Source organism: Pipistrellus kuhlii, unplaced genomic scaffold (genome assembly GCF_014108245.1).
Source record: "Pipistrellus kuhlii isolate mPipKuh1 unplaced genomic scaffold, mPipKuh1.p scaffold_m20_p_20, whole genome shotgun sequence".
Lineage (NCBI taxonomy): Eukaryota > Metazoa > Chordata > Mammalia > Chiroptera > Vespertilionidae > Pipistrellus > Pipistrellus kuhlii.
The window spans coordinates 19,982,780-20,009,661 of record NW_023425516.1 but is presented as its reverse complement, the minus strand read 5'-3'; the positions used below and the strand labels follow the sequence as shown (position 1 = coordinate 20,009,661).

Sequence of the window (26,882 nt, the reverse complement as noted above, 5' to 3'; positions counted from 1 at the left end):
TTTCTTACATAATGGGTAGATTTACTTGCTTTTTATAATTGAATTCTAAATGTCTCGTTTTCATGTGAAGTGATCAGAAATATGTATTGCTGCCCTAGCCTGTCTGACTCAGCAGATAAAGTGTCTGACTTCGGATTGAAGGGTCTGGATTAGATTTTGCACATTTCCCAGGTTGCAGGCTCCATCCCCAGTGTGGGATATGCAGGAGGTAGCAGATCAATGATTTTCATCATTGATGTTTCTGTTATATCTCTTCCTTCCTTTCCCTCCTTCTCTAAAATCAACAAAAATATATTTAAAAAAGAAAGAAATATGTATTGTTGATAAGGCAAAGGGCATTAGAGTAAGTTTTCCAGACTATTCATATTCAAAATTTTCCCTACCAAAGGCCAGATACTTCATTCTTTAACTTAAAGAGTATAGAACACTACTGGTTGGAAGCTTGAGAGCAGATGTTAGTTTTATTTTTAACTTAGTTATCTTCACAAGTCACTTTAATTTTCTAGTTTATTACTTTTTATCTCTCCCTCTTTTAGTGGAGTAATATACAGAATAAAAAAATTTCAATTAGTAATTTGAAGAATTTAGCCCAACTGTTTGTATGGATGTTTCTATCTCTCCCTTTTCCTCTCTCTGAAATCAATAAAAACATTTAAAAGAAAAAAAGATAATTTGAAGAATTTAATATGATTCTAAAGATTTAAGAATTTTTAATAATTAAAGATAAGGATGTTTTTATACATGTTTTTCTCTTAGAAAATGTGTTGTTTTTTTAATATAAAGTAAGAATTGGGTTTTAGAAAAATTTGAGCCCTACTTTCTAGTTGAATTGGAGATAAATTTTCTGCTTTTTGTTAAGTAGAAATTTTTGTTAAATTTTCTACTTTTTGTTAAAACTTATTTACTGCTGTCACTTTTGGATTAGCAGCATATATTTACTGATCTCATGGGGGAAAGTTCTTCCTAAAATTCTCAGAACTGGTAGTTTTAATTCACATTTTGCATTTATAAAAATTGGAATATTTACCTGAGGAGAAAAAAAAAATCAGTGTTTTAGCAGTTCAATTTTGGGTATTTTATAAACATTTTAAAATTTATTTTAAATAATATAGTTAGTGATCAGACATCCTAGATTCTGGTTATTTAATAATGGTTTATTTCATTCTGAAATATTTGAAAATTTTAGTTTATCTATTGGCTGAAACTTTGTATACAAAAAAATTAGCTGGGATAATTTAGTTATTTTTGAAAAAAGAAGTCAAAGTTTCCAATTGTTTCTGAGTGGACATGTCCTACTTTTATATCTAATATCTAATGAAAACTATTATGGGAAATTTAAGAGAGTATATATGGAGGAATAAGTTTAAGGATAAATCTTATAATCTTATTTTTTTCTTTCATAAATATAATTGTATACTTACTCAGCCCTAACTTTGAGCAGCTTCCAAGGAATAGACCATAAACTTCTCTCCTTGAAGGGGTTAACTTAAGGACCCTAAGAGACCATACCATGCTTTTATCCTTCTAGAAGGAATTGTCCTAGAGGATCTTGCATTCCTTTAACAGGTAGAAAGTTCCTTTTTTTAAGCAAGAGTAAGAGAAAGGAAGTGGATTTTTCTCTCCTTTCTCCTCCACTTTTAAATGGAATATTTGTGCTCATAAATTGCACAACATTGAATGGATTTTCTTCTTTCACTAGTAGATCATACACAGGTATAATTAGTAAAGCAAAATGCTAACAAGTTGACCACTGAGCCTGCTTAGAGATAGGCAGAAACAGCTGGTTGAAGCAATGAAAAATACATTAGTTATTTTTCTAGGTGGAATATGAGTAGTAAAAACTGCTTTTAGCAATATTACATAAGAATATTTTAATTCTTCTTAGTGGTTTCTCAACATAGTAAGAATAAACATTTCTGTGTAGGTATCAGGACTTGGTAGATTAATACTTGAAGGAGATTAGGGAGATAATGAAGTTAAATTTAACGAGTATAAATTGACAGTGCTCATCGTGATTTTAGATTGTTTCCTACAAAAACAATACTTTATAACCTTGATTTTTTAAAATTAAGAGTCATAGTTCATCCCATAATTCTCTTGTTGATTCTTTTTATCATTTTAGAACTACTCATGAATTCTTGTTTGGTGCTCTTGCTGAACTGATTGATAATGCAAGGTATGTAGTCTCTTGCAGGCAAGTAGTATGTGTTTGAAAACATTTGGGCCATTGTGACCTCTGCTTTCTGAAGACATGGGAGGAAGGCAATTCTGTAACAGCCACAACTGAGTCCTTAGAGGCTTGCTATCCAGAAGAGTATTTTTAATAGCACATCAGTTGATAACTCCCACTTTACTTGATTAACTTTAATCCATTCATTCCTCAGTGTTCTAGCATAAAAATAATGAACTTCTAACCTTCAAAGCTACTTTCCCATGTGTGTTAGGGCGAGATAATTGTAGTGAAACACAGGGAATTAAGATTGAAATTTAGGAATCAAATTAATGAGACAGACAAGCTTTGATTTAATTTGTGCTATCAGGAGAGTACACTATCAAATGTCTTTAAAATTATTCCAGAGTTTTGTGTCTTCCCAAAGTGTATTTTATTGTCAGATGACTCCCGTTGATCAAAGCATCTTTCAATTGTGCGCAGCTGTGCTTGGAAGAAATTATTCTTTAGCACTATTATATTGAGTTCTTGGTAATGGAAGCCTATCAATGTTACTGTAATAAGACTGAAAATTTTAAGTTGGTTCAAAGATAAGCAAATAAAAATCAAAATCAACATTCTGTTACTATTATGAAAGTGTTGTTTTAGTCTTGTTTCTGAATGCAGACATAAAATTCAGCCATTGTTTATTGACTAGGTGTTGATGACTAACAAAGGAAGAAGGATATAAGAGTTGATAATAGAAGTACTAGTAGATGCAAAATAGTATCCATTTCATAGTACTGTGCATAGGTGGCATTTCAGATTCTCACTTGGATCTTTATTTATTTATTTTTTCCTTTTAATTTTTCAGAGATGCTGATGCCACCAGAATGGATATTTATGCAGGTAAGACAGACATCAGTCTTTTCTTCTATGCCCAGTTCCCTTCAAATCATTTATTGCTGTGCCTAAGAAGAAATGAGTGTGAAACACCTGGTTTCTGGGCCTGAGGATATGGCACAATCACTCTAGGTCTTAGGGAGAAACAGGGCATCCTGGTTAGGCATGTAATAGAGACCAAGAATTAGTTTACACCAAAAAGCTAACACAGGGTGATCAGATCTAGATCCACGCAAAAAGTCACCGGGAGATTTAGAGAGCTGATGGAATAGGGTAGTGGGGAGGGTAATAACAGCCGCGAGTGGTTTTTGGTTGGAGTTAGCAGGTAACCAGGGTTGAAGAAGTTACTGCCGTGTTGGCTAGTCTCTCTTGGCCCTGGGGTAGTGTGCACATGACCATGGACACTGCTTACACAGTGTCGATCCTCCACATGTGGGTTTCTCACCCTCATAATCAAATGAAAAAATCTTTGAAATGAAGTCCTTGAGCAAGAGAGGGACCTCAGACCCACTGTTAAGTGTTGATTGTGTGTTAAAACAGCCTGCAAGTCCTGTTACAAGAAGCACAAGGGCCTAAAAGTAATTTTTTAGGTAGCATTCAAGAAATGCCACCAATGATCCTTGGGAACTTTCTGAATGCACTTGGCTTGAGCCAGTTTCTAGGTTCCAAAGCCGTCTTCACGTTCTGCTCATGGCTGACGTGCATAGCAAATGGCCCGTGGCCAGATTTAGCACATTGTTACCATGATCTGTACCTGGCCCACTTTGCTCCTCCTAGAAAAACTTGGAAGGCTTTTTGCACGTTACTTGCTCTTGCTCCTGCTTGCTGAATCTCATTTGGATTCTCTAGAGACCCTGGTAAGGGGCTCTGCCATGAGGAGAATTTTCTTATCTACCAGTAGCACTTCCAGGAAGGTCCCTGCTCTTGAACTTTCAAGAAGCACTTGTTATTAATGTTTCAGCAAAGTTTAGCTTCCTGAACACTGAGTGATACTTAAAAATCTGTGGTTTATAGTACTTCTGAAATAGCATTTTAAATTGCAATAACTAGTCCATTTAATGGAAGGCGGTCATGACTCACTTGAGTCTTTAGCCTGAGGGGAGGACATGCATTTTAAACAGATCTCAGCTTGGATAGTTTTACAGAGCTGGTGAACGGCAGCTTCGGGGAGAAAAGGATGTATTCACTTAGGAACTAAGCTCAGAGCAGCCCTGGCTTGTTCCTGTGGTACTTTACATAGACCTGCCTTTTAGTAGAAGTGCTCTCCTGACTCCAGCACCTGTGCTGGTCCTCCTGTGCCCACCTCATCCTCACTGAGTCAAAAGGCAAACCCTTGGTACTTAGGATGGTCCCTTCCCCTGTTTGGGAATCTCTTCTCCAGTGTTTATCACATGACGCAGCCTACTCTGAGTAACCACTTGCCGCTCCCGAAAGAACAGCAGTTTCTACTCACTGCGATGGCAGCCAGAGTCTGTTGCTTTCCCTTCCCGTTAGCCAAGACGCTCTCCATGGCTGCTCTGTAACTTACCCTCAAAGGACTGTTCCTCCTGGCAGTCAAGCTATCCAGCTGGGAACCGGGCACGTTCATGGCATCCAATACCATTTCATTCTTGGGTTGGGGAGTCATGTCAAGGACCCACAGCAAACGGAAGATGCGATGGTGAATACAGATAGCCCAGAGACTTGTTAGCCTGAGGAGAGTTGCATAGAGACTTAGCAATTCATCTTGTAGACAGCAGCCACCACCACTATCCCATAGCATGACTGGCTTGATCACTTTGTCTGAGCGTAACCCACAGAGGGTGTGTCGTGTTGGGTTTGAGCCGTGTTGGTAAGGTACAGCATGCAGTAGCAGGAGTACTTCAGTGTCTCGAGGTTCACAGCAGAAGGTAGCGTGGGAATAATCCAGATGGAGACAAGCAGGGGATGATTGGAGTATGTATGAAACACATCTGTATTCAGTGGTTCTGGGTTTGGTTGGATACTGGGCCAGGTAGTCTCGTCCTCCATATCAAGTCTCTCAAGCTTTGTCATGAACTGGAAGGAATTGGAGAAGCTTTGGGATTTCCACTCCCAAGGGCCGTACACTAGCTAGGTCTGTTACAAGAAGCTAGGTTTGACCTGACCTTCTTACCCTGCCGATGCCGCCGCTCTCTGGAGGGTAACCACCCAGTAACGGCAGCTCCTCTTCTACAGAAAAGCGAGAGGATCTTCGAGGAGGATTTATGCTTTGCTTTTTGGATGATGGAGCAGGAATGGATCCAAGTAAGTACGGTAACCATTTTTATGAATACCGGCTGTATTAACTTTTTTTTTTTTTTAATATATTTTATTGATTTGTTTAGAGAGGAAGGGAGAGAGATAGAGAGTTAGAAACATGGATGAGAGAGTCATTGATCAGCTGCCTCTTGCACACCCCCTACCGGGGATATGCCCGCAACCAAGGTACATGCCCCTGACCGGAATCGAACCCGGGGCCCTTCAGTCTCCAAGCCGACACTCTATCCATTGAGCCAAACCGGTCCCGGCTTTTTTTTTTTTTTTTTTTGTGGTCTCACTCTTGTGACTCAAAGATCATTCTACCAGGAGAGATAGGAGAGTGTTGCAACATCTCAGGCATAATTCCACACATGGATTTGCCGGGTCTTGTCCGAGCATGGGAGATAGCATCTGAATGGCAGCCTGAAGTCAGTCAGATTACCTGTCTCATAACATTCTATTTATCAGCTTGCACAACATCCCAGAGTTAAAACTACAGGGCACACACACACACATACACACACACACACACACACACACACACTCATACCTTATTACCATGTTTGGGTAACAAAATAAGTCATAGTGATGCTTAAACTGAAACTGACAGGCCAGTCAGGTGTTGTGTCCAATTGCCTCATGGTTGTGAATTTCCTTGGACAGGTTTTCGGTAGACACACAGCCCTACTTGGGGTTAGCAAGGTTCAGACTTGACTTTGGAGGAGCCTGGAAAAGAAATGCAGGCTTTTCACTTCTCCTTTGCCTGCCTTTTCAGATGATGCTGCCAGTGTGATCCAGTTTGGGAAGTCAGCCAAACGCACGCCTGAGTCCACCCAGATCGGGCAGTATGGGAATGGGTTAAAGTCGTAAGTATCCTAAAAGCCTGTCCCAGGACTCAAAACAAAACCAAGCGATGTGCTCCTGCTTCGGTCTCATGAAAACGTTCTTGTCTCCATCCCTGTCACTCTGTAACAAAAGGGAAGTCAGAAGGGAGTGGGCTGGGGACTTACTGTTGTCCAGCCTGTGTACTTTACAGAACAAACGCATGTATGGATGCCCAGACCAGCTGTGGTGGGAGAAGCTGCAGGTGTCTCTTGGCACTGTGCTCTGGCACTGCGCCTCTCTTCCTGTTGAAATGTTGTACCCTGTAGTTGAGGTATGGAGTGGTCGTTTTGTGGGATTGGGATATATCTGAGATCGGGAAGACATTGCTTCGTGGCACAGAAGGTTTCGAGCACCTGCCATATGTCATGCTTTGTGCTAGGCATTGGGGATCCAGGGTGAGTCAGACCCAAACCTCCATCCTGGAGGTCATGGGCTCTACCGGCAGGGACCTTCCTGATGTCTTCAGGTCCCTGGGGACTTCTCCCGCAGACCTTGGTTCCCACTTGTGTGGTGTTTGCAGTGTGGTGTTCTGGCTTTGAGTGAAGCCCAGGAGAAAGGTTTCTATTTCTGAAATGTTCTCTTCCAGCTGTACATTCTCTTGGATAGAATACGGTGCAGTGGAATTGGAGTTTGTACAAATGGAATTCTGAGTCATGTCTCCAGTCTTGCTGTGGAGACGTGTTGTTTTCTTTGAGAGAGAGGTGGTTTGGCCAGTCAACAGCATTAGTTGTCCCTCACTGCAGTGTGCTGGGGGGGTGGAGAACGAAAGTGCTTCCAAAGACATGTACCTGGACTTTCCGATTTGTCTCTTAGGACAGGAACCAAATGGTACGCGTAGGCACTTACCATGCGCCAGGCACTGTGCTAGGTAGGGGCTTAACTGATCTTGTTTACTCCTCCCTATGGTCCTGGGAGGTGTCGGTACTGTTATGCTCATTTTCAGATAAAGAAAGTGAGGTTTATAGGGGTGAAAGGATTTGCCCAAAAATATAAAGGTACCCAAGTGTAGAGCACAAATATAAACCAGAATTTCTGACTGCAAATTGTGTCCATTTCACTTAAGTCAGACTAACTAAAATTCAAATCTTTCCTCACTTAATTACTTCTTTGAGCCTCAGCTTCCTTCTTTATAAATTGGGATTATATCACACATACCGAGTAGGATATATAACCCCTGGCAGGGCCAGGCAGCAGGGATCAAGGGGGCCCATGTGATTCTGTGTGGGTGATCTAAGTCCTCAATAACTGAGGTCTCCTACAGTCCGTGTGATGGTAGATGAAACCCTGACTTCCCCTCTGGATTGTACGTCAGGTTTCTCCTACCAGTTCTCTTTTTAACATTTTACCCTCTGGATATCTATTTCCTAATCTAGAAACTAGGATTCTGAACTCTGACATTCTCCCTTACAGAGCAAGTATTAGGAGCAAATGACATAGGACTCTAAAAGCGCCCAGAAGCCCGGAAAGGAAAGTGTACAGAAGTTGAGCGTGTTGACATTAGCATATTTTTGGTAGAACTGTTGTAAAGGACCCATTGAGATGGAGCCATCTAGTGTTCAGAGTGAATTCATTTTGATACCAATTCAGAAGTTGAAAAGATTTTTAGAAGGAAGTGATTTGTGGTGAGAATAGGGCTGAGAAGCAGGGAAGCCAGAGAAGTGGCATTTTGGGATTGTTGCTGTCGGGTTCAAAGAGGCACAAATTGGGAGTTTTTGCCAATTTAGGGCAAGAATAAGTTCTGAGAGAAGGCAGGGCAGTGTGCCTCATTTTGCCACCCAAAAGCTCTTTAGGGAAGAAGGAGGACTGTGAAATTGTTGAGGAAGGAGCATTGCCAGAACTTCGGGAACTGGCAGAGGAGAAACAGGACTTGGCAGCCCCCAGGCTGTCTCTGGGAGTTTTCCGGAGCATTTAGGAAAATGGCACATGGCATTCATTTGTGTGTTTGGCATACTAATCTGGTTTGTATTTGTACATAGACGAGGGTAATAAGGCTCCCTATTGCCATCACCTCCCTCGGGCATGACGAGGTCTAATGAGATAATAGTCATAAAGTCCCAGAAGCTGCTCAGAAGAAAGGAACTAAATAGCCCCATTGTTCAGTGGGCAGTCCTCCCGCTGGTGCTCATGCTTCTGCCGGACACCTGGGAAGGCCTGGCCTGGCCTGTTCCTCAGGTGGTTGAACATGGCCAGACTGGAAGGAAGACTTCGATTCCTTGAGGCACATTTCCCAGGAACTAGTTTCATCCAGAAGCAGGGACCTGCCTGTGTCATAATGAGCTTGAGGTGGCCAAACGGTTCTGAGACAGAAGATGGTTGTACTTACAGGACCTGAGTCAATGATAGGCCACCTTGAAAACTGATCAAGAATTATATTTGACACGGTTAACCTTGGGATCGGACTATTGCGGTGTGTGTTTTTTTGAGGACTCGTGGGCTATTCCCTTGATGCTGCTGCATTTGATGCGTGGATGCTAGGGGAGTTTGTGTCAGGGTGGGAATTGGCTGTGGTTAGCATGGACGGAGACATGTTAAAGGTACCAGTTGCTGGAGTGCAATCTGAAGGGTAGAGCAGCCCTTGTGTGGCTGGGATAGACCTGGCCCATGGGCAGCAGGGTCACATGGCAGCGCCTGGGGGTGAGACTAACCAGAGCTGATGATGAGCAGTGAATGTGCCCAGAGGGTGATGAGAAAGCTCTGCACGCAGGTAAGTGTGGGCGAGAAGGTTATAACGGAAGAGCAGAGGGAGGAGTGTCAGATGGGAGGAGGGGGACGAGGCTGTGGGAACTCACTCAGGTCCTGAGCCGGAGGAGGCCTTCCGGAGAGCGCTCCAAAGGCAGTTGAGTCAGGACGGGTAGATCAGCTCCTTTCTCAGAGGAGCTTTTGAGTCCCTGGGAGAATAACCCGGTTCTGCTTCCCTTCCAGAGGCTCCATGCGCATCGGGAAGGATTTTATCCTCTTCACCAAGAAGGACGACACCATGACCTGCCTCTTCCTGTCTCGCACCTTTCACGAGGAGGAAGGCATTGATGAAGTAGGTTCCCTCCGCTCCACGTTTCCTGGGTCCGCCGTGGATTAGGGAAGGCCTTGGTCTGCCAGCCTTAGACTAGACTCTGCTCTCCTTTCACACGTGAGAAATGGAGAAGGGGCTGAGAGGACCGTAGAGAGAGATCCACGGCGTCACATCCACAGATAGGTGAATTCAGAGTTCCCATCTAATTCCTTCCTGTTGGCTAACGCGGATTAGATTAAACTTATACTGGCCCTGGTTAGATGTGAGCCGGAATCATCACAGATGAACTCATGTTGGGAATAAGAGGCTGTCTTTTTTTTTTTTTTTTTTTTTTTTACCATCGAGTGAAGCTTGTCTTTTTGGTGCGTGTGAGCTCATTCAGCTTACCTGAGGGAGGGGAGTCTGCAACCGGAAGGAACAGGCTCCTGGGAGAAGGCAGGCGGGAGAGCCTCACCCAGGCTGGGGCTTCAGGAACGGTCTGCTCCAGGCGCTGAAGGCTGGGGACGGGATGGTAGAGGGGCCACCTGAAGGAAGGTGTGGCCTCTAAAGAGCAGGGAGGCCAGGCCAGGCTTGACCTCAGGGCCTTGGTGGCGCTTTATTAAACGCAGCCGTTAAAGGCAGTTCAAAGGAGGAGATGCAGTGTTGGGTTTTGGGTTGTGTTTTTTTTTTAAGGTTGTTCGGTTACTGTGCAGTGATTGGACTGGAAAGATGGGGTGTTGGCGTGGACCAGGTGAAAGGCCCGGCTCTGTCACCTGAAGGGACTCCCAGCAGGGAGGGGAGGAGCAGGAGCAGTCGTCCTCTCTAGCATGTGGGCCGCAGATGTGGGGTTTGACCGGCGCAGGGAGGAAAGGGGAAGGAGTCTGGGTGGCTCGGTTCTGGGTGGCAGTTGGCGTGGTAGGCTGTCTGGAGCCGGAGAAGAACGGCAGAGGGTGCAGCTGGGAGGGAGAGAGTGTTTTGTCCTGGACACTCGAAGTTAAGTCTGGGTCTGGAGCGTGGGGGAGGCCTGGCTCCCGGATTCTTGGCAGCAGATAAGCTCAACTAAAGGAGCTCGCAGAGTGAGAGGACCTGGGATCTCAGGCACACGGACATTTAAAGGCTGGGAGGTGGAAAGTGCCAGAGGAGGCAGGAGCGGCCAGAATGGTAGGGGGAAGCCAGAACAGAGAAGTGTTCTTATGGCAGGGGGGTGCCAGTGGAAATGAATGAATGCCCACAGTGTAACTAATGCCATTGTCACCTGGGGCTGCTGTGAAGATGGGAGGTGCAAAGTGAGGTACACACTCACAGAACTCAAATGGAACTCAATTCCCTGGTGAAAAAACTAGGTTGAAATTTTTTCCTTACTTGGTGCTAGAAGGTCACTGTTTTGGATTGTTACTGCAGAGCGAACTCAGCCAAGATTTCAAAATAAACATTTTTGGCTGCATAGGAATGTGTGCAAACCAGTCCTAGGGTTGGATACTATAGGCAGGAAGCTTCTCAGAAACCAACAGAACATCTCAGAACTCTTTATCAGTTTTATCACCCTGGCGCTTGTTAAAACACTGAGCTCTTTTTTCCTCCCAATGGGCCAGATGGTTTGAACTTGGGAGGGAATCCCAGCAGGCACCCATGCTGAGAAGCTGCGGGGGAGGGGGTAAGGGGGGGGCACGAGTGGAGCACACAAGCCTCTGGGGAAGTGGCATTTGAAAGAATTTTTAAAGAAAGAAAAAGAGGATATTCCCCCCCCCCAGCTTTATTGAAGCGTAATTGACAAGGGTAGAATTTTCTAAAACATTATTTAGGCATACGATTAAATTCCACACGTGAAGAAGAGTGCGTTAAAACGTCTGTACAGTTTAGAGAATAAGTAAAGCAAACGTCCATGCAGTCACCATCATCGCTGATGCACTCCCACCAATCAGGTTGCTTGTTGCACCTCTAAGGAATGCCCTAAGGTGACTTTGTGATAATTATGTTCTTGTTTTTCTTCCTATGTTGTCACTTCTGTATGCATTCTTGAATAGTTTAGTTGTGCATTTATGAGTTTTATATAAATGCACTCATCATAGGTTTTTTTTATTTTGCTTCTATCTTGTAACATTGTAAGATTCGTCTGTGTTGATGATAGTAGCTATTCCTTTGTTCATCTCCATCACTGCACAGTATTCCATTGTATAAAAATGCTACAGTTTAATTTATCCACTTTGTAGTGGCTATTTTGCTGTTCTTAGATGTTTGCTGGTACATATGCACAAGTTTCTCCTAGAATATGTACCTGGGAGTGGAATTGCTGAGTTGTAGGTTATGTTTACGTGTGTTTTCAGTTTCACTAATAATTGCAGATAGACTTTCCTTAGTGGAAAGAGTAGAATTATTACCAAACTAGGAAAATGGCCAGAGACATCTCAAGCAGGGAGCTGCCTTTCAGAGGCCCCAGGGCACAGCCAGCGTACCCCAGGGGACCTAGGGATTGAGGCCGAGTCCTGGGAAGGGGCAGAAGCCACAGAGGCTCTGGTGCCAGGCTGTGGCGCTTGGGCCTCACATCTGGGCAGTGTGGGGCGGGATCAGAGGAATGAACGCACAGTTTAGGGACAATGTCTGCCTGTGCTCACTCCGTAGGTGATAGTCCCATTGCCCACCTGGAATGCTCAGACCCGGGACCCTCTCACAGACAACTTGGAAAAGTTCTCCATAGAGACAGAGCTCATCTACAAGTATTCTCCCTTCCACAACGAGGAGGAGCTGATGGCTCAGTTCATGAAGATTCCTGGGAACAGTGGTAAGGAGGCCTAGAGCCTGCACACTGGAACCCTTAGTTCCAGGGCTAGGGTGCTGTGGGATGTTCAGGGGGCACCTGGCACAGAGAAGGGTCTTATTCCCCAGGAACGCTGGTGATCATCTTCAATCTCAAACTCATGGATAACGGAGAGCCAGAGCTGGACATAGTCTCAAACCCAAGAGATATCCAGATGGCAGAGACTTCCCCAGAGGGCACGTGAGTATGGTTGGGAAGGGCTGGAAGTCCTGGAACTGGTATCCATTTTCTCAGTTGGGAAAGCGCAGGAAGTGACCTTAGGGAGGGAGGGGGGAGCACATTTCCCAGATTTCCCAGGTTAGAGTTCATGGAGCTGAGAACTCACATCACCTTGCCGTAGGCAGAGGGATGAATGGGCCAGCAGGTCCTCAGCAAAGCCAAAGGAGAGATTAATGATCCCGCGCTCCAGCTCCGTGATTTGACAGAAGAAACTGAGGCCCTAGAGAGGGAGCGGAGGCACCGGTGGGGCAGTGGGAGGGCCGGGCCAGTGTCTGGGTGGGGGAGGGGGCAGGATGTGGTGCCAACGCTGAGGGGTACACGTTCAGGGTGGCAATAGCAGTAGAGATGCGAGGTGGGAGCTGCTGAGAGTCTGTCCTGCTGGACCCTGGGTGGGGCTGGTTGCGGTGCGAGTGACCGCGCTCCGTTGTCCCCACCACCTTCAGGAAGCCGGAGCGGCGCTCCTTCCGTGCCTATGCTGCGGTGCTCTACATCGACCCCCGAATGAGGATCTTCATCCACGGGCACAAGGTGCAGACCAAGAGGCTCTCCTGCTGCCTGTACAAGCCCAGGTAGGGACTGCCGCCCTGCCACGCTTTCCTGGGGCGTTTCTGAGAGATGCTGGACGACAGGGTCTGACCGTGTGAGGCCTGTAAGCTGCCTGTGATTTGCTGTGGGTTCTGGGGGAGGGATAGAGGTGGCCAAAGCTGTGGAGGGGCTGGCAAAGCTCTTTGAGTGTGAGCGCCCTCTGTGGTGGAGGCTGCTCTGCCTGGCACAGTGAGCTGTTGGAGCCTCTTGGACACAGGAGAAAAGCAAAGACCCTGGCTGATGGCTGATGCTGTGGGTTAGTGACAGCTAGGGAGCAGTGAGCTTGCTATCGAACTGCATCCGGAGTCTTTTGCTGAAATAGGCTTGGCTCTGATTCACCCTGAAGGGCCAGGACAGTGCAGCTTGGGAGGAAGCAGGAAGTCAGGGTGCTTCCTGAGCTGCTCAGGTGGCCACCCTGCCCCCTACTCCTCGGACCCTGAGGCTGCTTTTCCCCCATTCAGGATGTACAAGTACACTTCCAGCCGCTTCAAGACCCGGGCAGAGCAGGAAGTGAAGAAAGCTGAGCACGTAGCACGGATTGGTAATGTCCCCCTGTGCGGGCGGGGTTAGGTGGGAGTCCCCTGGGGACACGGCTTATGGCCAAAGCTAGATCTAGGAAAAAGCTCCATCCAACACTCTGGGCAGCTCCTCCTGCAGCCCTCCCCGTGCTGGCCAGTCCTCTCAGCAGTTTTCCTCCCCTCCCAGCAGTCTTTGTAGGGACTTATCTAAAACATGTCCTGAAGAATCCCACACTGTCCTCTGGCCCCAGTATTTGTGAAATTGGTGTTTATGACTCCAGGGCAAAATCCTCAAGGTCTGTCAGGATAGCAGGGCTTCCTGGCTGCTTAAAGGAGCATGATTGGCTAAGGACTCGATAGGTTCTAGCTTCTGCCAGGGTTTAACTTGGGTTGCCTGGACAGTCTTTGACGTGTTGGATTCATTTGGAAAGTTTGAAAAGCATGTTTCAGATGAAAATAGTACCACAGTTTCCTTGAGTCTTTGATTTTCCTTTTGAACTGACTGTGCAACCCACCACCACCACCCTTGTCCAGTGGGAATTGCACTGTGGGATCCAAGAGGATTAGTAAGGATTTTGAGCCTTTGAATTCCTTAACGTGGTTTCTTCTGTGTTTCAGCTGAGGATAAGGCCCGGGAGGCGGAGAGCAAAGCACGGGCTTTAGAGCTGCGCTTGGGTGGAGACGTCACGCGGGACTCCCGGGTAAGGCTCCCGCCCTGTGCAGCTGTCCGCTAGCATTCTGGCCGCAGCCTCCCACAGCTGGCCTTGCTCAGCCCACGACACTCAAGAATCTCTTACCCTAAAGCTGAGAAATGGGATGATGCTTCCATAACCACTACTGAACCCACCGCATGGTAAAATCTTGGCTAATCATTTCAACATCCCAAAACCATATGAGGTGTGGACGGACACAGTTTGTGGGAAGAGAAATGGAAATGGAAAACAGCACTTGTCCCAGGTCACACAGCAATACGGGTCAGAGCAGTTCTCTGATCTCCCAGCCTGACACACCTCTGGAGACTTTCAGTTGTCAAAAGCCCAGTTAAGGGAAAACAGCTTCTGAGTTTGTCCCCATTTCTGTAGAAAATAAATAACTCTCCATGTGTGTTGCTTCCATGTGGTGGGAAGTGGGAAGTTTAGGTGTGTCACCATGCCTCCTGTGAGGCCGGAGCCCCGCCCCTCATCTGTGCTGCCGTTTGCTCCCAGGTGATGCTGCGGCAGGTGCAGAATGCAGCCATCACCCTGCGCAGAGAAGCTGACGTCAAGAAGCGGATCAAGGATGCCAAGCAGCGGTGAGTGCCAGGACTGGCCTTTGACCTTTTAGAATCATGGAACTTTTGTACTGATGGTTGGCAAAGAGCTTGAGGAATCCCTCCCCACCCCGCAGGTTACAAAGATTGCTTTGAGAAAAAACCATGAATGTTGTGCTGGTCAGATGGCCACTGCAGGAGAACAGTGTTTTCCTCGCTCTGTTCTTTTTGAGCTAGGAAAAGGCAGGGCGGTGCCAACACCTTGAATTGAACACCAAACCGTTCTCACCGGCACCTGTCTGTCTCTCCATCCCTCTCCCCTCTCCCCCTCCCTCTCTCTCTTTTTTATCTCCCTTCCCTATTCCCTCTCTTCCTTTCCTCCCCCCTCTCTTCATTTAAAGAGTATATAAAATGCTAATTGTGTAAAACTTTTTTTTCTCAGAGCACTTAAGGAGCCTAAGGAACTGAATTTTGTTTTTGGGGTCAACATTGAACACCGGGATCTGGACGGCATGTTCATATACAACTGCAGCCGCCTGATCAAGATGTATGAGAAAGTGGGACCGCAGCTGGAAGGGGGCATGTGAGTGCTGCCCCGGAGAGCTTCCACGCCCGAGGCCGATGCTGAGGCTTCCGGCCCGCGGGCTCACGGGGCTTTGTCTTCCCTCTCCTTGCAGGGCGTGCGGCGGGGTGGTTGGGGTCGTTGATGTGCCCTACCTGGTCCTGGAGCCAACACACAACAAGCAGGACTTCGCCGACGCCAAGGAGTACCGGCACCTGCTGCGGGCGATGGGCGACCACCTGGCCCAGTACTGGAAGGACATCGCCATCGGTAACGCCGCTTCTCTCTGCCTCCACCTCAGGGTGCTCACCGCCTGAGGGGATGAAGTGAGGAGGAGGGAGAGGCTGCCTTCTAACAAGATGTGTGGGTGTTTGCCTTCCAGCCCAGCGGGGAATCATCAAGTTCTGGGATGAATTTGGCTACCTCTCTGCCAACTGGAACCACCCCCCATCCAGTGACGTGCGTTACAAACGCCGGAGGTCCATGGAAATCCCCATCACCATCCAGTGTGGTGAGTCCCGGGGTCATAGCTTCTCCTGACTCCTTCCCGTCATCATCCATGTCCCTCTGTCCCCATGCTGCCCTCTGGCTGGACTGACATTCATGGTCTTCTAGTCCCACTGGGGATGGGAGTCTGTTCAGTGCTGGCCTTGGGAGCTAAGTCTGAGTTCTGCCTGGAGGAGGGAGAGGGGCTGGGGGTGGAGAGTCCACGATATGAAGTTTCCATCCTTGCTGGTGTCACTGTCCCTGAGAAGGTCGCTGTTCTGTAACAAAGGCACAGTGGAGCCAGAATGAAACTGAATGGCAAGTCAGGGCCGTCTGTGCTTGGGCCTGGCTGGGCGGAGCCTGACCACAGAGACTGTTGGTAGGCGTGGCTGACTTCGGGTTTGGCTGTGATTTCTGTCACAGATTTGTGTCTGAAGTGGCGGACCCTCCCCTTCCAGCTGCATTCTGTGGAAAAGGAGTATCCTGACACCTGGGTTTGCTCCATGAACCCTGACCCTGAACAGGACCGGTGAGCACTTTTCTCTAACGAATTGTGGTGCCTCCATCCTCTCGCCATGTTCTCCACTCTGGGTCAGTAACTCGCTACGCTTCTTGAGATCAGGGCTCACATCTTTCCATCTGTCTTGCTGCTCGTAGTAAGTGTCCAGAAATAAGAATGTAGGTGTGTCCTGCAGTGAGTACTAACTCCTTGAACTTGGGGATTCTGAGGTGGTTGCTCTGATGAAGGCGGTGTGAGTTGGCTGAGGAGGAAGGGCCCTGCCCTGCTTGGAGCCTGTTTTCCCATGGCCTCCTTAGCACTTTCTCTGCACAGGTGTGAGGCTTCTGAGCAGAAGCAGAAGGTTCCCCTGGGGACATTAAAAAAGGACCTGAAGACACAGGAAGAGAAGCAGAAGCAGCTGACGGAGAGAATTCGCCAACAGCAGGAGAAGCTGGAGGCCCTGCAGGTGCGTCGTCCTGGGCAGGGGGCTGAGCAAGGCCGTGCCATGTCTGTCTGGGGTGGGACAGGGCCTCTTAGTGGCGCCCCTGCCCCCTCGAGCTCAGTTTCACTCCCAGTTACCCAGAAGAACTGCCAAAGCTCCCAGCCCCAATCTCCAGGCACACTGGTTCCCAAGTATGCCCTGATTATTCTTCTAGACACTCAGGCTGCTTTATTTACACATACAAAGTGGTCCAATTCATTTATGAATGTTTTAAAGCTCCAGAAAGTGAATAGTTTACCTTAGAGCTAACAATCATTAACTGCATATCCTTCCAGTTTTTTTTAACTGCCTGCATTTTTTAATATGTTTTACTGATTTTTTACAGAGAGGAAGGGAGAGGGATAGAGAGTTAGAAACATCGATCAGCTGCCTCTTGCACACCTCCCACTGGGGGTGTGCCCGCAACCATGGTATATGCCCCTGACCAGAATCAAACCTGGGACCTTTCAGTTCGCAGGCCAATGCTCTGTCCACCAAACCGGTTAGGGCTGTACATATATATTTTTAATAGAAATATGAAGATTATGATGTTATATGATGTATATACACACACATATTTTCAGTGGATAATTAAATTCTGTGGTTTTTAGAAACTATTTCTAAGTTATTCTCCCGAAGATCTATTAACTTTGGGGGGCGTTTTTTAGGTTTTTTCTTTTTGTGTGTGTGTGTTTTGTTTTTGTTTTTTTTTTTTACCAGCAGTACACTTATTTTTAAATATTTCTGCAAATTTGATTGGCAGAGGTATACATTTTATAATTTGAGTTTATTTCATATTTTTAAAATTGGACAGTCTTTCCACATGTCTGTATTTTTTTTAGAATTGCTTATGTTTCTCTCATATTTTTGTGTTTTTCCCCGTTGAGTTGTCAGAGTGTCTTAGGTATATCTGTGGCATCAGCCCTTTACTGTGTGTATTTACATCAGCCCTTTACAGTATGGATTATGAAAGCTGCTTGCTTTCTGGCTTCTGTGCCTGTGCAGACGCTCTCACTAACTCCGATGTCTGAAGCGCGCCTCCTGCATGCTGGACCCGCCTGTCCTTGGCCTCATTCATCAGGCCTTTCCCACCTTTTTTTTTTTTTTTTTTTTTTTTTTTTTGGTTGCTTTAATGGGAGCTTAGTCCAGTCTCTCAGTTGCTGAATTAATCATAGAATCCTGCAATTTGCGGATGGTTAGTGTCTGTGCATTTTTTGGGTCTTCCCAGTGAGAATGGGAGGCTTGCAATAGTAGGGCTGTGGCCCCGGTTTTCTTCCCCGCTGTCCCAAGAGCGTTTGCCTGAGTGTGCCAACACAGGTAAACAACTCGGTCCTCACGTTTGTCCTGCAGAAGACCACCCCCATCCGCTCCCAAGCCGACCTGAAGAAGCTGCCGCTGGAAGTAACCACTAGACCTCCCTCTGAGGTGAGGCCCCAGGCAGGAGCGGCTTTTCCTCGGGTGGCATGTGCTAGGAGCAGGGTTTTCACTCTCTGGGCTTCCTTTAGGAACCTGCACGCAGACCTCAGCGTCCACGCTCACCTCCTTTACCTGCTGTGATCAAGAATGCCCCGAGCAGACCCCCTGCCCTCCAGCCTCCCAGGCCAACCAGGAAGGCTCCTGTCATCAACAGCATCCCAAAGCCGCCTGCTCTGGCAGCCCGGGAAGAGGCCTGTACGTCCAGGCTTCTCCAGCCCCCCGAGGCACCCCGAAAGCCTGCTAACACTGCAGTCAAGCCTATGCCTCGGTCCACCCCACCGGTGCAGCCGCCGACACCATCTCCACCGCCCAACGCCAAGAGCCCTCGGGAGGTCCCCTCCCCCAGAGCCACCAAGATGCCCGTGGTCAAGAGGCCAGAGCCGCCTAGTAAACCTGCCCCGGTGAGATGATGCTTCTCCGCCCCAGCCCCTCGGGGGTAGGCGTGGAGCTGGGCGGTCAGTGTCTTCATAGCTGAAGGGACTTGCTCAGGGGCACAGAGCACGTGGCTCTGTTTATTCAGGGAGCTTTTCACTGCTCCCTCTGAGGTGTGGGCTCCTCATGCTGGAGCATAGGTTTGTGGCCTGGTGACAGTCTCCTGAGCTCAGTGGTGGGTGCTGTGTCTCAGGGAGGCCACAGCTGGCCCAGGAGGGAGTGAACTGAGAGCCTTCCCCGGTGACAGCTCCGAGCCCAGGTCCTCAGGGGCACAGGGCCAGGAGTTGCTCTGTACCAAGCAATGCCAGGTGTACTTCGCCCTGTTGGAGACGGAGAAGCATACAAGCTTCGGGCTGAAGCTTCTTCAGGCTGGATAGAAGCTTCCTGCACACCAAGGACTGACGTGGCTGCTCCTCTTCCCCCTCTTGCTCTAGGCCAGCCATGGTCGGAAGCGGGCTATCGATGCCTCTGATGAGGAGGAAGCTGAGGAAGAGACTGTGGAGAGGAGGGAGAGACCCAAGCGGGGCAAGATCACTGTGAAGGAGGAAAAGAAGGACCTGAGTGAGGTAGGTGGTCGAGGGGAAGTTCTCAGCAGTCTGCACCGGCTCCGTTTGTGCTGAGGCGTGAGCCTTCTAGAGCGCAGTTTACAAAGATGCCAGAAACGTGTGCCAGGTAGGGTCCTGAGGGAGACTTGAGTCCCAGGTCTGAGGTCACGTTGACACGGAATCGGGGAGGTTTAAAACCCGTGCGTTCTGTGTCCAAGACAGTCTGTCCCTTGCCCGCCAGCTTGTTTATAAAGGTGACAGAAGCGTAGACACCTAAGCTAGAGGTTTAATAAGCAAGTCCTGGTGATGTAAGCTGCCATGTAAATTAACATGACGGTGACAGCTGCTGACCCTGGGCAGGCAGCCACGCAGAAGCCTGCTCTCCAGGGGCGCTCACACTCTGCTCTCCTCGTAGCTGTCGGACAGTGCTGAGGAGGAGGACTCCGCTGAGCTCAAGAAGGCGCAGAAAGGTGAGTGGAGGGAGAGGCCTGGCCGCCTGTGGGGAGGCGGGAAGCGGGGCGCTCAGCCAGCAGCCGCTCCCCCTCCGGCTCATGGAGGCTCCCCTGGCTCCGGGCTCTGGTGCTCCAGTGGTTTCAAGTCCAATTCCTAGAACTCTGAAGAAAGCACACCCGGTGTGCATTTCAGCACGAAATCCTTGGCATTCACCTCTGGCACTCCTCCGGCTGCTCTGTGGAACTCTTAGACAGATGGGGGAGGAGACCAGGGTCACTGGGAGTTCTTATCCCTGCAAATCCTGGGGTGACCTTTCTTGAGGTGTCTGACTGAGTGGGGGACTCAGGTCAGTTTTCTGACTTCTGCTCCTCCCCGTTCTCAGATAAAGGTCTGCACGTGGAGGTGCGTGTGAACAGGGAGTGGTACACGGGCCGCGTCACCGCGGTGGAGGCAGGCAAGCATGCGGTGCGGTGGAAGGTGAAGTTTGACTACGTGCCCACAGACACGACGCCGAGAGACCGCTGGTAATGCCCCCGAAGAGGCCGGTGGGCAGCGTTGGCCCGGGCAGGGGGGGCAGTCTCCCATCCGGGGAGCTGGGATACACGTGACAGCGGTGTCCTCTCCAGGGTGGAGAAAGACAGCGAGGATGTGCGGCTGATGAAGCCCCCTTCGCCGGAGTATCAGACGCCCGACACCCAGCAGAACGGAAGGGAGGAGGTGGAGTCCACGGTGGCCCCGCTGGTGGAGGCCCAGACGTCTGTGGCCGTGCCAGACGCCTCTACTTCCGAATGCGTCCGCATTGAGCCTGACACCACCGCCCCCAGCTCCAACCACGAGACCGTTGACCTGCTCGTCCAGATCCTCCGGTGCGTGCCGTCCCGCTCCGGGGCCCAGCGGCTCTCCGCCTGTCCACGCCATTCTGACTCCTTGTCCCCACCTGCTCTCTCGTTCAGGAATTGTTTACGGTACTTCCTGCCTCCAAGCTTCCCCATCTCCAAAAAGGAGCTGAGTGCTATGAATTCAGATGAGCTGATATCCTTTCCTCTGGTGAGTCTGGCCTGACCTTCGGTCTTGCACGCTGCGTGCCCCCTCGGTGCTTGCGGTGGTGCCAGCTCTCAGCTGTGTGCCTCCGGCCAGCCTCCCTCTCTCAGGTAAGAGATGGGAGAGGAGACTTCACCCTGTGGGAAAGAAGGGGCTTAGCTGGACATGACTGTGGTCCTGAGTCCTCACTGACGGACAGAGGCCTGGTTGGACATTTTATGAGGAATACATCTCTTTACCTGGGCAGAGAGGCTAAACCTGTCACAGGCAGCAGCGAAGATTGTGAGCTCAGAGGGATGCAGAGAAGCTGGTGATGTGGAAACGAGCACTGGGTCTTATTTGACCCAGCGGATGCGGATGTGGCGCCTCCCCTGAGGGGCCCTTGCTGGGAGGGAGGGAGCAGCAAGAGTCCTGCTTCCACGGGCTTAAGAGTCATGGAGACCCCAGTTTTTGCTGAGTGCTTCCCCCTTGCGATCCCGTCCTTGTCCTCATGGCGGCCCCGCACGATGGCATCGCAGTCTCTGCCCTCGTGTCTGACCCCTTCCGGCTCAGAGCCTGTGCTGAGCCCGGGGGAAGCCAGTGCTCCTTTAGAAGGGCCTGGGGACCCTGTGAGCTCATGCGCCCCTCTGCCCCCCCTCTCCCGACAGAAAGAGTACTTCAGGCAGTACGAGGTGGGGCTCCAGAACCTGTGCCACTCCTACCAGAGCCGCGCCGACTCGCGGGCCAAGGCCTCGGAGGAGAGCCTGCGCGCCTCCGAGAGGAAGCTCCGCGAGACGGAGGAGAAGCTGCAGAAGCTGAGGACCAACATCGTGGCTCTCCTGCAAAAGGTGCAGGAGGTGAGCCAGGCAGTTCTCATTGCAGCGGGACCACCTGGTCTCGGGGGGCGGGGGGGGGCTTGGGCACCTCTTGCTGCCTTCTCCCCACTCGCAGGAATCTGTGGTTTCAACCCTGGCGGCACAGCTCCTGACCAGGAGGGCTGAGGTGCGGCTGCCCGGGCCACCTCCCAGCCGGGCCGGCATCGCACTTTGTCCTTGTTAGACATGTTGATGGACAGCTGCATTTGAGACTCCTCCCAGCCATGAACTAGAAGGTCTCACTTTCCCAGATGCCGCCCCGATGGGATTGGGTGGCCCCCGAGTGGAGCCTGCCCTGTGGGCTCTCAGTCCTTCACCAGGCAGTGATCACAGGAGGGCCTGCTCCCCTCGCTGAGGGGGCCGGGGCAGCCCGCCAGGCGGTCCCTCCCTCACAGCCCGACCCTCCAGGGCAGGAGCTAGAAGTACTGATGCAGGAAACAGACTGAGAGGGCAGACGGAGGCCACCTTCCCAGGCCATGAGGGTGGTCTCTGAGGAGGTATTTGAGCTGAGATGGAACAGCCATGAAGAGTGAGTGTGAGTGCTGCGGCAGAGAGGACCAGGCCCGCCCTCAGGCAGGAGTGGGCTGGACGCGGTGGGGCCTCAGAGGTGGGACGTCACTGGCATCACCCAGTTTGCGCCCTAAGACACTTACTCTGGTTGTTGTAGGAGGGCCTGGCATGGCTAGAGGTTAGAACGCAGGACGCCAGTGAGGTTCCCACAGTTTTCTGGGTGAGAGATGCTGGCGGCCTTAACCTTGGACGATGACAGTGCGGAGGGAGGGAGTGGGCAGATCTCATACCTGAGGGAGAGGGAGGACACCGGGTGATTCCTGAGGTTTGTCCTGAGCCTGTGGGCGGAGGGCAGGTGGTGGGAACCCTGGGGTGGGGGGTCTAGCTGTGTTGTTTTGGATTTATTGAGCCCAAGAAGCCTGCAACACGTCTGCACAACTTGGAACTCTGTGCAGAGGATTGGGGCGGGGGGATAGACAAGAGGGGACGGACAGGGCCAAAGGCTCCTCAGGCCCCCACCACCGTACGGCCCCAGCTGACCCCGCCCGCTCTGTTTCAGGACATTGACATCAACACAGACGACGAGCTGGACGCCTACATCGAAGACCTGATCACCAAGGGGGACTAAGGGGCCAGCTCCCCCGCCCCGGCCTCGGGCAGAGCCCCGGGTGCGCGGGGGCCGTTTGATTAGTGGGTCTGTGGACTCGCGTTGGTTTGGCTCACTTGGGACATCTGTGCTTTTGGAGGGAAAACACTCTGATTCTTTGAATCTCCCTCCCTAAGTTTATAAATATTTATTTTTTAAAAGAAACGAAATGCTGCGCCTGCTGTGAGACTGTCCTTTCTCTGTGTGGCTCTGGGGCAAAGAGAAGCAGAATGTGCAGCCTGAGCCGCTGCTCGGCTCCTGGCTCTGGCGATGTGAGGTCCAGCACCTGGAGGCCAGAGAGGCTCCGGGCAGGGCTGGCTTCTGGAAGATGAGCCGTGTGGGACTGAGGGACAGAGGAGGGAGAGAGACCACCCCCCCCCGCAGTAATGCCCCCCTAGGGATTCTGGTCCAGGGGACCCCTAAGGGGCCATCATCAGGAGGAGGCTTGGCTCTGGGCGGCTCCTGTCAGGTCAGGGATGTGCCTTTGTCTAACCAGCATGGGAAGAAAGACCCTCTCATTCAGCCTCCCCCCCCCCCCCCCCCCCCCGCTGCTGGAGGGACCTCCTCAGTTGGCAGGGAGGTTTCCCGCCTCAGTATCTTGAGGTTGAAGAGCAGACAGACGGGACACCGCGGACTGCTGGCCTGGGTGGCACCCCAAATGTTTGAGCTCCTCGGTTTCTTTTAGGAAAGGACCTTGTGTGTGGAGGAGCCCCTGGTGCTGACGGTGGGGCCTCCGTCTGGTGGGGCAGACGGTGGGGCCTTCGTCTGCGGTGGGGCAGACGGTGGGGCCTCCGTCTGCGGTGGGGCAGGTCTAGAGAGCCTGTTGCTGCTTTTTCCCTTATGGGGCCTCCCCACCTGTCCTCCCCGTGCCCAGCAAGGCCCCTGAGCCCCACTTCTCCCACAGGCACAGAGGTGGGCCCAGGTTCCCAGCGGTGTACCATGCCTTCCCTTCTGTGGAGGCACAGCCTCGTACAGCTGTGTCCCTCCGCACCTCTCAGGTCCAATACAAAGGCAGGAGTTGCCGAGTTTTCTCTTTAAGAGCTAATGGAAAAGTTCCAGTTTCCCCTCCTCTCCCACCCACACCCCCTCTCCCCCGCTCTCTCCCCTTTATTTGGAGACTTGGTTTTCTGAAGGCCGTGCACACTGGCCTGTGATTCAAACCGGCACCTACCCACCTGCGGTCTCAGACTGAGAAGCACTGGGGAGGGAAGCAGGACCCGTGAACTGGGGTCTATCCACTTGTGCACGTGGCCAGAGGTGTCCCCGAACCACAACCCTGGGTGGGAGGGTAGTTTGGGGAAATGCCACCGAGAGTGGCCCTGGCAGTTTTGGAAGCTTCTCTCAGCGCTCTGGGGTTCCTGAGCTGGTGACTCCTCCCTGGTCCGGTGCTCTCTCCACCCCAGGCAGCATTCGGTCCATTTTGTCCCCAACCCACTGTTGTAATCTGGAAGGAAGTTGTTTTTTCCTAGCCGGTAATACTCAAGCTTTTTATATACTCACTGTAATCAAAGTGCAATACTATAAACTCTACTGGTGAGCCTCCTGAACTCGGTCTGTTTCTTCTCTCAGTAAAATCTAGTGCCTTCCTCCTTTTCTTCCCACCACGATGGCTGTCAACCGTCTTCAGATTCTTGCTCATCCCTACCATCCTCATTGTTCTGTGTCTTCATCGTCAGCACCCACAGAACCGGAATTTCTTTAACGTCGTACCGTCCCCAGGAGAGCTGCCGTCCGTGGTGAGAAGATACAGCGCAGAGGACCTGGTGGGAGGGGGCGGGGGTCTGGCTGGCAGGAAGGCCCTTCCTTAGTTCAAGGCAGGAGACGGATGAGTGCAGCAGCGCGTGGTTTTAAGGAGTAGGGGAGGGAGGGGGAGCTTCAGTGTTTTTTTAAGTGACACGTGCATGTGGTAAACATTTCAACAGTATGTAAGGCTGGGCCATGAAAAGCAAGGTTCCCTTCCACCCTGATCCCCACTTCTCCCTGGAGACCGTACCTGTCCTGAGCACACACGCCCACCCTGCCCCGTCCCCCTTCCCCACTTGGTGTGTCTTGGAAGAGGCTTCAGAAGAGCCCATCTGGGTCTGTGTTATTCTGAACAGCCACACAGCACTTCGCCGGCGTGGATGTGCTGTCACTGAACAGTCCCCTAGTTAGAAACATTTCCGTCTTCAACGCTTATGAAAAGTGCTGTGATGAGTGTGTGTGTGCATTAACTCCTCAGTCTGTATATGGGGTAAATTCCAAAGAGAGGAATGGCTGTCAGATGGTGGATATGTTAAAAACTCTTAAGATGTGTTCCAGAAAAAGACTTCCAATTTCAACTTCACACACACACACGTCTGCATCTACCACCTTCATGCTGCAGTCTCCTTTACTGTCCTGAAAGGTGAAGAGGGATGGGTTTTGAGTTGGTTTGAACTAATTTGAGATTGAGCATCTTCCTTGTCCAGTTGTATTTCTGGTACAAGCTGTAATTCTGAATTTGGGGTTAGGGACTCTACAGAAGAGTTCACAAAAATCAGATGAAGCCCTGGCTGATGTGGCTCAGTGGGTTGGAATGTCTGTACATTACACCAAAGGGTGGGTTTGATTTCCGGTCAGGGCACATAACCTAGGTTGTGAGTTTGATCCTCACTCAGGCATGTATGGGAGGCCACAGATCAGTGTTTCTCTCCCCCTCTAAAACCAGTTTCTAAAAATCAGATGAACATCAGGGACAAAGGCCTCAGTGAAACGATCACTTTACGTGATCCCCCTCCACCCCTGAGTGTCCCATGGATTCAGGATTAAAACCCCATTTTAGGATCAGTACTGTGTTTATTGCCAGATCGGGACCAGGGTTCAACATTTCTGTTTACTAAAAGGTACGGGTTAGCAACAGGCTGAGGAAAACTGGTTTCTCCTTGGCGTCCATCGGAATGACACTGTGTGCTGGCTCTTGGTCAGTCCCCAGGTCCACAGGCTCAGACCTGTGCGCTGGCCAGGAGGTCGCAGCTCCAGGACCTGGAAGTGTTTACGAATGATCAAAGCTCAGACTTGCTCGCCACGTGCAGAGAGCACAGGCTTGGCTCTGGCTGGTGCCTCCGCTGGCTCTGGTCCCTGTGGGGAGGTGGTTCTGCAGCCGGGCCAGGCTGGAAGGGAGCTGCTGGCAGTCACCAAAGCCCCGGAAACACACCCCGGGTTCCCTGGAGGCGCTGCCTTTGTCGGATATGGAACCCTGGAGGTTTCCTTGGGAACCAAGAGGCCACATTGCACTTGGTTCCGTAGATGAAGGGCTGCTGGCCAGGGCAGGGCGTGTTCAGGCTGCCCTCTGCCCATTCTCAGCTCTGCTGGTGCACCATTTCCACAGTAAGCACCACAGACCGGACAGACAAAGGGCCTGGCAAGGCGCGTCCCTCTCCCCGATGAGCCGACCCGTGGCCAGGCCTGCTTTGCAGTCTGGTAGCTCGGAACGTGCCAGGCCCAACTAGGCTCCTTTTGAACTCCCAAGGCTTAAGGCAAATCTCTGCCCAGCCTGCTCCCCATTCCTTCTCGAAACAAAGGAGTCGGTGGTGGTTTCCCAGCTTATTCAGCACGGGGCCAGTTCCAGCTGAACTTTATCCAGAGGCCCCTGCAGACTGTCATCTGGAGATGGTGGCACTGAAGTTCGGTTAGTGAGTGGCCCAAGGCCCCTTGTTCTCCCAGCCCCCGGTCTTTGTCTCCAAGACTCACTGTCTCCATTGCTCAGCTGCTCCCTCTGCCCCATAGCCATCCTGCTGGCCGGTGACCGTTTGGCGGGTTTCCGTGTCCCCCAGGGGAGGGGCGCATCCAGCCTCCTGGGCCTGCGCGGCAGGTCGCCCGTGGCACCGCGGGGTGGCCTGGGGAACGCCCCGCTCGGGCTCTGGAGGGTGGGGAGTCCGAACCCGGGGAGAGTGAGGAACAGCCCTCCTCTTGTCTCCTCTGCGGGGCGGCTTCCCTGGGGTCAGCCCACTTCCTGCCACGGCAGCTGCAGGGGTCGGGAAGCTGAGGCCGCTCTAAGCCACACGCTGAATTCGCCCTCCTTCCCTGCGGCCATTTCCCTCTGGTGAAGTCCTGGGCTCTCACTCCTCTCCGCGGTGCCCCAACACGGGCCCATCGGCTGCCAGCCGGCCTGGGCTTGCACTGGCTAGACAGCCATGTTGTCAGAAGGAGAGTTCCGCGTTCCTCCCGCTAAATGCGGGTCAGAACCCTGAGCCTGAGGGTTGGCTTCAAACCCGGCCAGGCCCGGCCACCTCCAGAGACTGCGAGGGGAGCCAATATTCAGCCCTACGGGGCGGCCGCCTTTTGCGGACCCAGGAGGTGACTGCA

The 26,882-nt window shown here is 50.8% G+C and overlaps 1 protein-coding gene across 4 annotated transcripts in view; it reads left to right on the top strand.

Moving 5' to 3' along the window:
* MORC2 (MORC family CW-type zinc finger 2) overlaps positions 1-22,726 on the top strand; it is a 28,331-nt gene extending 5,605 nt beyond the window's left edge. Inside the window, exons 2-27 of one of the 4 annotated variants that reach the window (XM_036449607.2) lie at positions 2,123-2,176; positions 3,024-3,058; positions 5,249-5,317; positions 6,087-6,177; positions 9,119-9,227; positions 11,805-11,964; positions 12,069-12,180; positions 12,663-12,788; positions 13,266-13,345; positions 13,941-14,023; positions 14,528-14,613; positions 15,014-15,154; positions 15,249-15,403; positions 15,516-15,644; positions 16,043-16,148; positions 16,452-16,584; positions 17,950-18,024; positions 18,105-18,476; positions 18,942-19,073; positions 19,468-19,522; positions 19,888-20,029; positions 20,132-20,371; positions 20,459-20,552; positions 21,194-21,373; positions 22,068-22,130; positions 22,470-22,726. In XM_036449607.2, the coding sequence (XP_036305500.1) occupies positions 2,123-2,176; positions 3,024-3,058; positions 5,249-5,317; positions 6,087-6,177; positions 9,119-9,227; positions 11,805-11,964; positions 12,069-12,180; positions 12,663-12,788; positions 13,266-13,345; positions 13,941-14,023; positions 14,528-14,613; positions 15,014-15,154; positions 15,249-15,403; positions 15,516-15,644; positions 16,043-16,148; positions 16,452-16,584; positions 17,950-18,024; positions 18,105-18,476; positions 18,942-19,073; positions 19,468-19,522; positions 19,888-20,029; positions 20,132-20,371; positions 20,459-20,552; positions 21,194-21,373; positions 22,068-22,130; positions 22,470-22,538 (3,091 nt within the window). In that variant the 3' untranslated portion in view covers positions 22,539-22,726. Of the gene's footprint in view, positions 1-2,122; positions 2,177-3,023; positions 3,059-5,248; positions 5,318-6,086; positions 6,178-9,118; positions 9,228-11,804; positions 11,965-12,068; positions 12,181-12,662; positions 12,789-13,265; positions 13,346-13,940; positions 14,024-14,527; positions 14,614-15,013; positions 15,155-15,248; positions 15,404-15,515; positions 15,645-16,042; positions 16,149-16,451; positions 16,585-17,949; positions 18,025-18,104; positions 18,477-18,941; positions 19,074-19,467; positions 19,523-19,887; positions 20,030-20,131; positions 20,372-20,458; positions 20,553-21,193; positions 21,383-22,067; positions 22,131-22,469 lie in introns of all 4 variants that reach the window. The other 3 variants (XM_036449606.2, XM_036449609.2, XM_036449608.2) reach the window with 3 other exon arrangements.
* Positions 22,727-26,882: the final 4,156 nt, after the last annotated feature.